Genomic DNA, 12,748 nt, shown 5'->3' on the forward strand with positions numbered 1-12,748 from the left:
CTATTCCATCCTGTATATGAGAGGCAATCATATAAATTAATTCTAGAATAGTAGAGTGGTTTTAGATTGTGGAAGACTCTGAATGCTATGTGGAGGAATTTCAACATTCAACAAACATTTTATCTGAAGTATCATGCAGGCAACTGAACATTTTTCAATAGATTTTTATCTAGAATGAAGATGTCTGGGCAGCACTTGAAGGGTGGAATAGAGGTAAGAGAGAGTAATTGTGAGCCTTGTTGGGAAACTATTATAGTCATCAGGACTGGTAGCTATGAGCCCTTTTCAGGGGTGTCCATCCACCTTTGATGTCTACCTTTCACCCAACTCTTACTTGTGGCTCCAAGAAGTTGTAGGATGCACAGTCACCACATGCTGGTAAAATCATCTCAACAGATGGGCTAAACCAGATTGAGGGTAACTAATAGACCTCAAACCTTCCCCAAGCATGTTGACTCTTCTGGTGGAATGGGCAGATGAGAACAGTTTGTTCCAGTGGTCATGAAGGCAACTGAAGCAGATGCTGTGGAGCACTTAGAGCTTGGTCAGACGTAGAAGACACCAAGGTCATCCACTATACTCTCGGACCATTGCCAGTTGTCCTGACTTTTGCCTTGCCTCTGAACTTGGATGACTTGAAGAGACACTGAGCCTGATGACTGTGCAAATCTGCCTCACTTAAACCCCAAATATTCTTGAACCATAAAGGATGGAGAAATCATTTCATGACATTTTCTTCAGCATACTTATATTCCATTACATTTATTTCCTACAATTTGTTTGTCCATTCCCCAATCGATTGACATTTATTTTGTTTCCAGTTCTTTGCTACTATAAAAAGTACTGCTATAAATATTTTGGTGCATAGAGCTATTCTTTTTGCTAATGACCCCCTTGGGCTATATGCCTAGCAGAGGAATCTTTGAATCCAAGGATATGAACATTTTAGTTTCTTTATTTGCATAATTTCAAATTGCCTTCCAGAACAATTGTACAGCTTCATCAGTAATGCATCACTGTTCCTTTCTGATATGGACTATTTGTTCCTGTCTTTTGTCATCTTTGCCAATTTGTTTGGTGCAAGGTAACCAAAGAAGGTTGTTATGCTGGGCACTCAGTTCTCTTATTGTTAGTGATTTGGGACATTCTTTCATATATATATATATATATATATATGCTGTTAACAGTTTGCAATTCTTCTTTTGAGAATGCTTTGTTTTTATCCTTTGACCACTTTTCTGTTAAGGAACTGGCTTTTGTTCTTAATGTATTTTTGTTAATTGTCTATAATAGTTTAGATATCAAACCCTTAAGAGAGATATTTGATATAATGATTTTCCCCCCTAGTTATCTGATTCTTTTCTTATCTTAGATATATTCATTTGGTTCGTGCAAAATTTTTTTAATTTCTTGTGTTTCAAGAACTCACCTAGCATGTAGCTTGGGGAAGTCATTGTGTGGCTCAAAGGGAGAGAGAGTAGATATTTCCAGCCTTTTTTCCCCCAATTCTTTTCTAAAGGAACTTTTATTTCTTGCCATAAGGGAAAGCAGGAGTTTGAGGTTGGAGGCCATTTTGCTTTTTATTATATCTATTATATAGATATATTATAGATTATTATATATTATCTAGATATATTATATCTATCTGCTCCCTTAGATATTGTTTGTCTAGGGAATATGTTTTTCGGATTTAATGGAACTTCTGAACACTGTTTCATCCATTGGAGGAGGGGAGCAAGAGCCTAAGCTTTATATCCAAGGCTTGACTTCTTTCCCACCAAATGCTAGTTCCACAGTGAACCAACACAAACACTTAGTCAAGAATCCCATTTATCTAAATTGGTAGCAAAATGGAAGCCAGAGAAAGTAGGAGACTTTATTTCATTTATTTATTTATTTGGTTTTTTTTTTAAAACCCTTACCTTCAGTCTTGGAGTCAATACTGTGTATTGGCTCCAAGGCAGAAGAGCGGTAAGGGTGGGCAATGGGGGTCAAGTGACTTGCCCAGGGTCACACAGCTGAGAAATGTCTGAGGCCAGATTTGAACCTAGGACCTCCTAGGTGCCCCCAGGAGACTTTATACTAGACAAAATAGAGTGAAAGAACTCTAACACTGGGGATGAGGTAACAGCTCAAACTAAAGAGATAAAGTTCTAGACCTCAACAGACAATTAATTATGCAATAGGTACTGATTAAGTACCAGCTATTTGTCAGGCATAGCACCAGGTTGTAGAGATCCAGAGACAAAAAGAATAGGAACATTATGAAGACTGCCTGTAGTGGGATTAGCATCTTTCATCTTGTCTCTCAAAGATGGAAGCCAGAAGCACTTAAAATCTGAAGAGATTTAGGGATTTGAAAAGAACCTGAAAAAGCCCAAGGAAGGAAGCTCTAAAGAGCTTCTCTCTCTCTCTCTCTCCCCCCCCCTTCCCTTCCTTCCTCTCTCTCTTCCCCCTCCCTCCCTCCCCTCTCTTCCTCTCTTTCTCTCTCTCCCTCCCACTTCCCTTTACCCCACACTCCTCTCTCATCAATTCCACCCAGCCCCTCAAGCAGGGCAGGGAATTCATTTCTATCAGTAATGAGAGAGTCCTATATATTTGAGTTCTGGGCCTGGGGTTACACTTAAAACAAAAATGATCTATTTTATCTTTTATGATTGCCTTTATCGCTTGTTTCTTAAGAATTCATCACCCAGCCATAGCTGTCTATGCACTTAGTTTCTAATTTTTCCCTTTTTTTTCTTAACTTTTTAATGATATGGCTTTAATATTCAAATCATGTAATCCTTCTGAATTTATTATATAATATGGCATAAGATGCTCAATGTTTTTCTATTATAGTATTCTGTCTGTAGTATTGAGGCATTAAGTCAGACAACAGAGAATGATTGACAAAATAGAGGTGATTTTTGCATTACCCAGGATTTTATATTATTTAGTCCTTTCCCCCTGCTCTTTTATCACAGCCAAGTTTCATAAGTATATCTTAGTTCATATGCCTAAGTATAGAGAAAAGATTGATTCAAGTCTCAAAAACCAATGAAGTTAATAATTCAATCAACAAACGTTTAAGTATCTACTATATACAAGACTTAGAAATAAAATTTTTTACATTTATATTGAATTTAAAAGTACTGATATAGTAAAACCCAGTGGAATTGTGTGTCGGCTAAGCAGGGTTGGGGGGCTTGGAGGAGAGGGAAAGAACATGAAATATGTAACTATGGGAAAATATTAAAAATAAAAACTTAAAAATAATAAAAGTACTGATATAGAGTCAATTAAAAAACTATGAGTCAGCTCTTTGTGGTGGCAAAAAACTGGAAAGCAAGGGTATGCCCTTCAATTGGGGAATGGCTGAACAAATTGTGGTATCTGTTGGTTATGGAATACTATTGTGCTCAAAGGAATAATAAACTGGAGGAATTCCATGTGAACTGGAAAGACCTCCAGGAATTGATGCAGAGTGAAAGGAGCAGAGCCAGAAAAACACACAGAGACTGATACACTGTGGTAAAATTGAATGTAATGGACGTCTGTACTAGCAGCAATGCAATGACCCAGGACAATTCTGAGGGATTTATGGAAAGGAACACTACCCACATTCAGAGGAAGAACTACAGGAGAAGAAACACAGAAGAAAAACAACTACTTGGACACTTGGGTTGATGAGGACATGATTGGGGGTGTAAACCTGAAAAGACCACATCCATGTAACTATCAATAATGTGTAAATAAGTCTTGACTGACCACACATAATAAAACCAGTGGAAATGCGAATTAGCTACAGCAGAGGGGGGCGGGTTGAGGGGGTGAAGGGAAAAGTAAAAACATGACTTATGTAACCATGGAAAATTTTTCTAAAAATAAAAAATTATTAAAAAAAATAAAAATAAAATAGAAAGTTAAAAAAACTATGAGTCAAAAGACAGTTAAATTAATTTTTTAAAACATTACTTTCATTGATTTCAAACAATAGTGAGAATGTAAATTATTTGACTGAAACTCTCCCCTTACACCCCTCCCCCCCCCCACTACAACCCTCTATAAGAATCAATGTCTTTAAAATGTTAATCCTCCCAGGTTCTGTAAAACTCAGTTCATTCCAAAGGAAAACCTCTACCCTTGTAAAAATGTTATAATCCCTTCAGGGAGGCTTGATTGTATCAGTGTTTTCCTATAAATAAGGGATTTTTTCTGTAAATCTTTGGGCATTTTTCTGTCTCTCTCAATAAAACATTGCATTTTAATTGATGGGTTTCCCCAGTCACATTTTGAAAAGTGCCTAAAAAAGTACATCTTATTACTTCAAGAAGTCTTTAAAGTTCCACTTTGCATGTAGCTGCTTAATAAATGTTTGTTCATCTGGTCTAGGAACAATGAGACTATCACTTTGGAACAATAGTCCTCTTTTAATAAGGCCTAATAGTATAATAGATTTTTTGGCTGCCATTTAATAGGTTGTCTTGTAATCCCCTCAAATCTCCAGATCTTTTTCATTTAGTCTGCTATCTAGCCACACTTCCTCCAGCTTGTCCTCATGAAATTCAATTTTGAATCTAAATGTAAAATTTCATATTCATTCATATTCAGTTTAATTTTATTAGATTTGGTCCACTGCCAAATTGTTGAGATGTTTTTTGGATTCTAATGCTGACATTCCAAATGTTTATTTTCCTTCAATGCTTTGGGCCATCTGAAAACTTGTTAAGGATGTAGTCTATAAGTTTGTCCAAGTCATTCATAAAAATGCTTATCAGGACACCCTTAGTCTCTGGGATACAGTCATTCAACCAGTTTAGGATCTACCTTACTATATTATCACCTAGTCTACATTTCCTCATCTAGTCTACAATGACAGTGTGAGAGATTTTATTAAATAGTTTGCTGAAGTCTAGGTAATCCGAGTCTATAGTATTCACCTATATGATCTACCATTCTTATAATACTGTTGAAAAAGGAAATGAATTTACTTTGATTAAGTCATTCTGGCTTTTTGGGATGAATTTCCTTTTTATTATTTTAGATAATTGGCTATTAATTATATATTCTAAAATTTTTTTCAGGAATCAAAGTCAATCCCACCCCATTTGCAGACTTCATTTTCTTCCTTTTTTTTGAAAAGTTGGACATTTGGAGATGAAGAATCTTATAGAATCTTTCCTGTCCATCACACCTGACAGTTCTGACAGCATCCTTGTATGTGGATTTGTCTTGCTCCATTGACTTGAATTAGCTGAGGACAGTCAGGTTTTCTCTAACCACTGCATTAATTTCCTTGGGTTTCAGCTCCCTATTAATCATAGCCATTCTTTCCAGTTCGAAATGTATTCTTCGCAGAAAAAAGAAAAATGAAGTCAGAGGTGAGGCAGCCCACTTTCTCTCCATTGTCCATCATCACCTTCCATCCATTATTTCAACCGACAATCCTATAAATCTCTTCTTTGATCCTCTTCTTTTCCCTGACATTGATATTTTTGTTAGCATTTCCCATCAGTTTCATTCATTCTAGGTCTATAGCTTCTACTGATACTATTGTTCCAGATTCATGCTTTGCTTTTGTATTCATCTGATATTACTTGTTCTTCCTTTGATCACATATCTTTTAAAAAGCTAAGTAGGCCAATGAGTTCCCTACTGAAGATTTTATTGAGGACTAGCCCTGAGAGCAGCAGCCAGAATCTCAGGTTTGAAATGATCCCAAAGTTGTAGTTGAGTCTTAGGTTTTCTCTATTATGCACCATATATAGAATCATCAAATATCATCATTTAAAGGTATTTTACTAAACCAGGTCCATCTGACCCATCCTCTGTGCATGATCATGGATCTTTGAGCACTGAACCGTACAATGTCAAAGTTCAAACTGAACCAAGAATCATTAGACAATGTTAATTCTGGGAAGAACTCTAAAATATAGAATATATATTGTTTAATTATTGTATATTGTATAATATATTGTATAATATTGTATAATATAATACTGTATAAATTGGAAGGAACTTTAGAATATAAAATATTTGTCAGAGTCAGAAGGATCCTTAGAATCAGCAGATTTAGGGGGCAGCTGGGTAGCTCAGTGGATTGAGAGTCAAGCCCAGAGATGGGAGGTCCTAGGTTCAAATCTGACCTCAGACACTTCCCAGCTGCGTGACCCTGGGCAAGTCACTTGACCCCCATTTCCCACCCTTACCACTCTTCCACCTAGGAGCCAATACACAGAAGTTAAGGGTTAAAAAAACAAAGTAAAAAAAAAAAAGAATCAGTGGATTTCTGGGATGGATTCTGAGTGTAGGGGAACCTTGAATTTGGAATCAGAAAACCTGGATTTGATTACTGCTTTTCTATTTCCTTACTATCTATGTGACCTTGGATCAGCCACTCCATTATCTCATCAGTAAAATGGGAGAATTGGATGCTAAATATGACTTTCCAGAAGGAGTAAAGGATTTGGAATATTATTTAACACATAAAAAAAGAAGGGAGAGGGCAAATGCTGGTTGACTGATTTGACCTTTCATATTCTTTCCCAAGACCAGGTCTCTGGGGACATGCAGAGCAGTGGGTGCAGGAAGTCTGGGTGTAGGAGCTGTGAGCTGCTGGCTGCCCATCTCATGGGATTACTCATTGACAATGTTCCTGGAATTGTTTCTGTTTCTCCTTTCCCACCCACCAGTCATGAAGTGCCACAGTGCTAACACCCTTCTTTGTATATATAAGTCCTGAAGGGAAGTAGAAAAAACATTGTGGCTAACTCAAGGGCCCAATTCCTGGCCAACTAAAAGGATCCTGCCCCTGGGGTTGAACTTCTTTCTCTCCTTCTGAAAAGGAAACACAAGATATATTGAAGATGGATTTCGTTGCTGGAGCCATTGGAGGTAAAAAAAAAGAAAAGAAAAGAAAAAACTGTTAAGAATAACTGAAAACAGCCCATTAGGTAGATTACTGAGTGCTATTTACATGGAAGATGTTGGATTGTATGGAAAGAATTAAGATGCATGGAGTTTACTTGGCATTTCATAGCTTTCCAAGACCTTTTAGAAAACCATCATGTCAAGCAATTTATTTGATGTTTGATTTAGAGTACTAGAATATTGAATGTCAGAGCTGAAAAGGGACCTGGAATATTTTCCCTCCTCATTGGCTTCCCTGCCTTCCTTAAAGTTCCATCTTGTATAGGAAGCCTTTCTTATTCTCTCTTAATTCTAGTGGCTTCCCTCTGTTGATTATTTCCAACTTCTCTTGCTATATAGCTTGTTTGTACATAGTTGTTTGCATGTTGACTCCCCTGTTAGACTGGGCTCCTTAAGCCTTTCTTTGTATCACATAGCTGGCATAATTGCTTACTGACTGACTAGAAATGCAGAACATAGAATGTCAGAACTAGAAGAGGCCCTGGAAATCACAAAATACAGAATGTTAGAACTGGAAGGGGCCTTCAGAGTCTACAGATCAAGGAATTAGGGTCAGTACATGAGGCAGTGGCATCATTTGTGTGGAAAGAGTATTGGATCAGGAGCTAGGACTCCTGGCTTTTAATATCTTCTCTGCCACTCCTTCAGTGTGTTTCCTTAGATAACTCGCTCCTCTCTGGGCTTCAGTTTTCTATGGAATGAATGGGGTGGGTTTGGCTAAGTGGTCTCTAAGGTCTCTTCTAGCTCTGATATTTTTGGGCATGAAGGGATAGGTACAGAATCCATCCTTTCTTCCCATTCTAGTCTTATTGATTGGTTTCCTGGTGCCTAGTTTGAGAGTAAGTGGAAGGAAACTTCAAGAGTCATTGTGGCCAAACCATTTTTTGAGAACTGCATTTGTCCCTAAACCAAGCCTGATTTATCTGCTTCTGGCACCTCATTTCCAGATAATATTCTCCCCTCACTTTTCTCTCTCTCTAAAAAGAAAATTAAAAACTTGACAAACTTGAACATTTCCATATACAAAGAACAAAAGAAAAAAGATTGCATACAAAATCATAAATTTCTATTGCATACAACATGCTTAAGAATATAGCATATTAGTACACACATAGCCTTGCTTATTTATGTAATCATCTTCTGAATTTCTGCTTTCTTCTGGGAATTTTTAGTGTTTCATTTATTTCTTCTTGCTCTTCCTTACTCCTTCTTCTACTTCTCCTCTTCACAATAGCCCTGTGTATTAAAAAAAGGCAGACCATTTGAAAAAAGCCCTGGAGATTTAAATATTTTGTTTAAGATGAGTCAACAATTTGACATGGGAATCAAAAAAATCTAATGCGATTTGGGGTCTCATTAAGAGAAACATGGTGTCCAAAATAAGGAAAATGGCAGCCAGGCTCTTCTTTGTCCTGATCAAACCTCACCTGGAATATCATATTTATTTGGGGATGGTTCATGTCCAGAGGAAGCAATCAGGATGATTCAAAAACCATGGCATAATAGAATAAGTTAAAGCAATTTGGGATGTTAAGTTGATAAAAGAGAACACTAAGGGAGGACATGATGTCTGTCTTCAAGTGTGTAAAGAGCTATCAAGGGTAAACGTGAAAAGATGTGTTCTATATGGGGCCAGATAGTTAAACAATGACCAAAGGGGAAACATCCTAATAATAGGAGCTAGACAACAAAGAAACAGGTTACCTCAACAGATAATTGATCAAGCAATGGCACTGATTAAGTACCAACTATATGTCAGGCTCACTACTAAGTTGTAGAGATCTGGGGACAAGAATGAAAGAGTTCATGTCCTCCATATGCTTCTATCCTGTAGGGACATAGGCAGTAAGTGTCCTGACACTTGTAATCTTCCAAAAGAACTGATGGATAATGACTCATCAGACTTCCCGCTTTGAGTAAATGTTGGGTTTGATCAGCGCCATGGTCTCTTCTGACTCTGAGTTTGTGTTGTATGACTGATGAAAAAACTGAGACCTAGAGGGAACACACAAAGGCTAAATTCTCAATCTGTCCAAAATGTTGGGGTGAAGGGGTTTTCACCCCCGTCCCCCCACACTCCTATGCTGTGGAAAGGCCAGTTGCAAAACTGCGATACAGAGGGTTAAAGATCAAAGTTGGGTAATACAGTTCAAAATGAACACCAAATATTGCTGTTAACCTTGTTCCACCAATTCTATTTTAAGCAAAAGAAATGGGGTTGTGTCAGGTCAATATTTGCCTTGCGAAATAACGAATCAATTTTTTTCATTTCATGGGGCTTTTGGGGGAAGAGCCTCCCTAAAGAACAAGGGAAAAGGGCAATAATTCCAAATATTAATGATCTTAGATGAGGGAATCAATGGAAGGCTGCCAGGACACACCATCAGGTTAGGGTGAGGACAGTGTGGTATAGTGAAATGATTTAAAATTAGGAAACCTGGAAGGGGGGGGGGGGAGGGCACCTGATCCCAACTCTGCCAATGACTCACTCTGTGGTTTCTGACAAATCATTTTTTTTTTTCTCTCTGATCCTCAGTTGAATCAGTTGTAAAATGAAAGGGAGGTTCCTTTCTTGTTCTAAAGCCTATGCCCTAAAAAAATGCCTTCAATATTATTACTGGGAAACTAGTTTTCCTCTGAGAAATGTTACGTCTTTAGTAAGAGTGGGTTTTCCTCATTTCTATACTGTGTACTTTGGAGGTCAGAGCTATTGAGAAAGGAGGAAGAATTATACTTCCTCCTGTAAAGGGGGAGAGGTGATTCTCAGCTGAAGTGATTAACAGAGTTTCGATTTGCTAACAAGTTCTCTTTATTTGAGACATATGATCCCTTTGAGTGAATCTGAAGGGGAATCCCATTGATGGAAGACGGCCACACTCCCAAGGTGACATTTAAAAGACAGCTTGTGAGTTAGGGAAGACCTCTGGGAGACGAGAGCAGGAAGAGATTTCATTTTCTTCCTCTCACTGGCCATGGCCTCTATCAGCTATTTGAATGGTGGGTGATACTCCCTCCTGCAGCTCTAAAGTTCATCAGTTTGAGAGGCTTCAAAGTACACTTGAGGGAGTGAAGACACATAGAAGCAGAAAAAGAAAACTGCCTTTCCAGGGGAGGAAACAGCTTTGAACAATGGGATCCTAGCAGCAGAAAAAAAAAGAGATAATATGAACTCAAGAGAAAAACTATTCCAGCAATCAAGCCTTGGAAAGGAGTATACCCTGGGAGCCCAGCTAAGCAAACAGCCCAGCAGTGTTGCTGGGTACAAGGGAAAGTTCTACAAAAGGGAAAGTTTCTACAAAAAAGGGAAAAAAGTCTACAAAAAGAGAACGAACTTTTATTTTCTGTAGTACCAGTAGTTATGAGCTGTCATGGACACATCTATTCCCTGGATGTTTCTACTAATATTATATTTTAATTTTATAACTACTTTCCCCCCTAGGATGCAGTTCATATTTCTGTGACAGTGCATCCTAGGTCTCAGGGAAGGGGAGATGTTTTGTAACCACTGTTTTCATTATGCCATCTTAGGAAATGCCTTTGTCCAAGAGCTAAATGTGTCAGCTGGCTGACTGTTTGAAAAGAAGCACACTGGTAAAACTATCTCAGCAAATAGGAGGCTAAACCAGATGGAGGATAACCAATAGGCTTCAAGCCCATTGGTGAATTAGGATGGTGTCTACTCCCCAAGTATGTGAAGATTTCCCCCGGCAGAATGGGTGAATGCAATCAATTTGTTCCAGTGGCCATGAGAGCACCTTTAAAGCAGGTTCTGTGGAGTACCTAGAACTTGGTCAGACATGGAAGATGCCAAGATCATCCACAGCTTCCCAGGTCATCTCTAGATATCCTGACTCTGGAAGAGAGTGAGGCTGTGCAACTCTGCCTCGCTTAAATCCTATTAATGAGCAGGTCAAGGCTTGATGACCCCATGATGTCATTGGTCCTCTTCAAAATGAAGTTTGGATAATAATAATAATAATACCATTAATATTAATAATAATAATAATATCACAATGAATACTCTTTAATGATACCTTTCTTGGTCTCCTTCCCTACCAAGAAGTGTTATCACTGTCTGTACACTGAGAGTACTTTTGTTGTACCACTCTTGTAATCCTAATAATAAAGAAAAATGATAACTAATATTCATATGGCATTTCAAGGTTCCCATAGTTCTTTCCTTATCATTATCATCATTTTACTGATGAAACTCAGGAAACTGAGGCTTAAAGAGACCCAAGAGCTGATTGTTTCTCTATGTAAATTATATATATAGAAAGACTATATTAAAATAAATATATAATGTAATGAAATGATATAAAATATACGATATGGTAAAAATTATACATAATATATAAATATATAATAAAAATAAACATTGAAATCAATATGCATTGTTTTCCTACGTAAAACAGGCTCATGGTTCTTAAAAGCCAAAAGCTCTCCATGCCCCCAACCTTAGGCCATTCCTGTTGATGCCCTGTTCCTATCCATTAAATAAGAGTAATGATGGCAACAAGAAGCATGCTGCTGGGGGCGGGCACCAGAAATGAACACCGGAATGTTAGCAACAATTAAGGGCAGAGGGGTTCAGCCAGGACTTGGTACCAGTGAGGAACGTCAGGGCTCAAGTCCCATTAATAAGTTATTTATGTTGGCCTTGAAATACCTTCAGCACTGGGCTTCCTCTGATTTGGTCAGCTTATCAGCCCAAGTCTGCAGTAAGTCACAACATCATGCCAGCTGGCTGTGTTTGTAATTCTACCCAGAAGGTACAATTAGGAACAATAGGTGGAAGTTCCAAAGAGACAGGGTTGGTCTCCATGTTTAGATAAAGTACTTGACAGTTTGAGCTGCTCATAAGTGGAACTGGCTGCCTCAGGAGGCCGCAGCCTCCTCCTCAATCAGGGTCTTCACAGCACAGTTTTGATGACCCTGGTCTGGGGTGCTACAGAGCCAAGACTTGTTCAAGTGAGGGTTAGACCAGAGAGATGGTCCCCCCAACTCTGGAGACCCTCCAAGTCTGACATTGTATAGAGGAGGGAGTGAGTAGGTAAATTAATTGCTAATGTTGATATAGTGCTTACTATGTGCCTGGCACTGTGCTCTTTATAAATTTTATCTCATTTGATCTTTACAACAACCCTGGGAAGGAGACACAATTATTTCTGCCTTTTTATAGATGAGAAAACCGAGGCAAGCAAAGATTAAGTTACTTGCCTGATGCTGGACTTGAACTCGGGAAGATGAGTCTTCCTGGCACTCTCTCCACACCTAGCTTGCCGTGGCTTAGTTGGGGTGATCCTACCTTTTCCCTATCTGTCTAGACTGTGCTGTGCCTATATTCTTCTGGCAGTTTTACAGGGTCCATAAGTGGCTTCCATACTGCTTGTGATCCAGGACACTAGAATCTGGTGATACTACAGACTCCACTGAGGAGGGTAGTGAGGAGGAGAGTATCTGATCTACCATTATTGAAATGAACCAAAACATTGGGAAAGATTGCCTAGAATAAAGCATCTTTGTGATGGACTATGATAAATGGGCCCTTTGGTATTTAAAAGGTTAAGGAATGATGGGTCACTTATCTGCAAAATTTCTGTTTTTTTTCAGGTGTCTGTGGTGTTGCTGTGGGTTACCCTCTGGACACAGTAAAGGTATTGTGATTCTTTCTTTTTATTTTTAATCTTAACTTCTCTCTTATCATTTCTTTTTTCTTTTCTTTTTTTTTTTTTTAAACCCTTGTACTTCGGTGTATTGTCTCATAGGTGGAAGAGTGGTAAGGGTGGGCAATGGTGGTCAAGTGACTTGCCCAGGGTCACACAGCTGGGAAGTG

The 12,748-nt window shown here is 38.4% G+C and overlaps 1 protein-coding gene across 1 annotated transcript in view; it reads left to right on the top strand.

Annotated features, from left to right (window-relative positions):
* Positions 1-11,473: 11,473 nt before the first annotated feature.
* The window catches only part of SLC25A47 (solute carrier family 25 member 47), an 11,403-nt gene continuing 10,128 nt past the window's right edge, over positions 11,474-12,748 (top strand). Inside the window, exons 1-2 of the mRNA XM_044659903.1 lie at positions 11,474-11,633; positions 12,505-12,569. Of these exons, the coding sequence (XP_044515838.1) occupies positions 11,474-11,633; positions 12,505-12,569 (225 nt within the window). The remainder of the gene's footprint in view (positions 11,634-12,504; positions 12,570-12,748) is intronic.

Source organism: Gracilinanus agilis, chromosome 2, assembly GCF_016433145.1.
Source record: "Gracilinanus agilis isolate LMUSP501 chromosome 2, AgileGrace, whole genome shotgun sequence".
NCBI lineage: Eukaryota > Metazoa > Chordata > Mammalia > Didelphimorphia > Didelphidae > Gracilinanus > Gracilinanus agilis.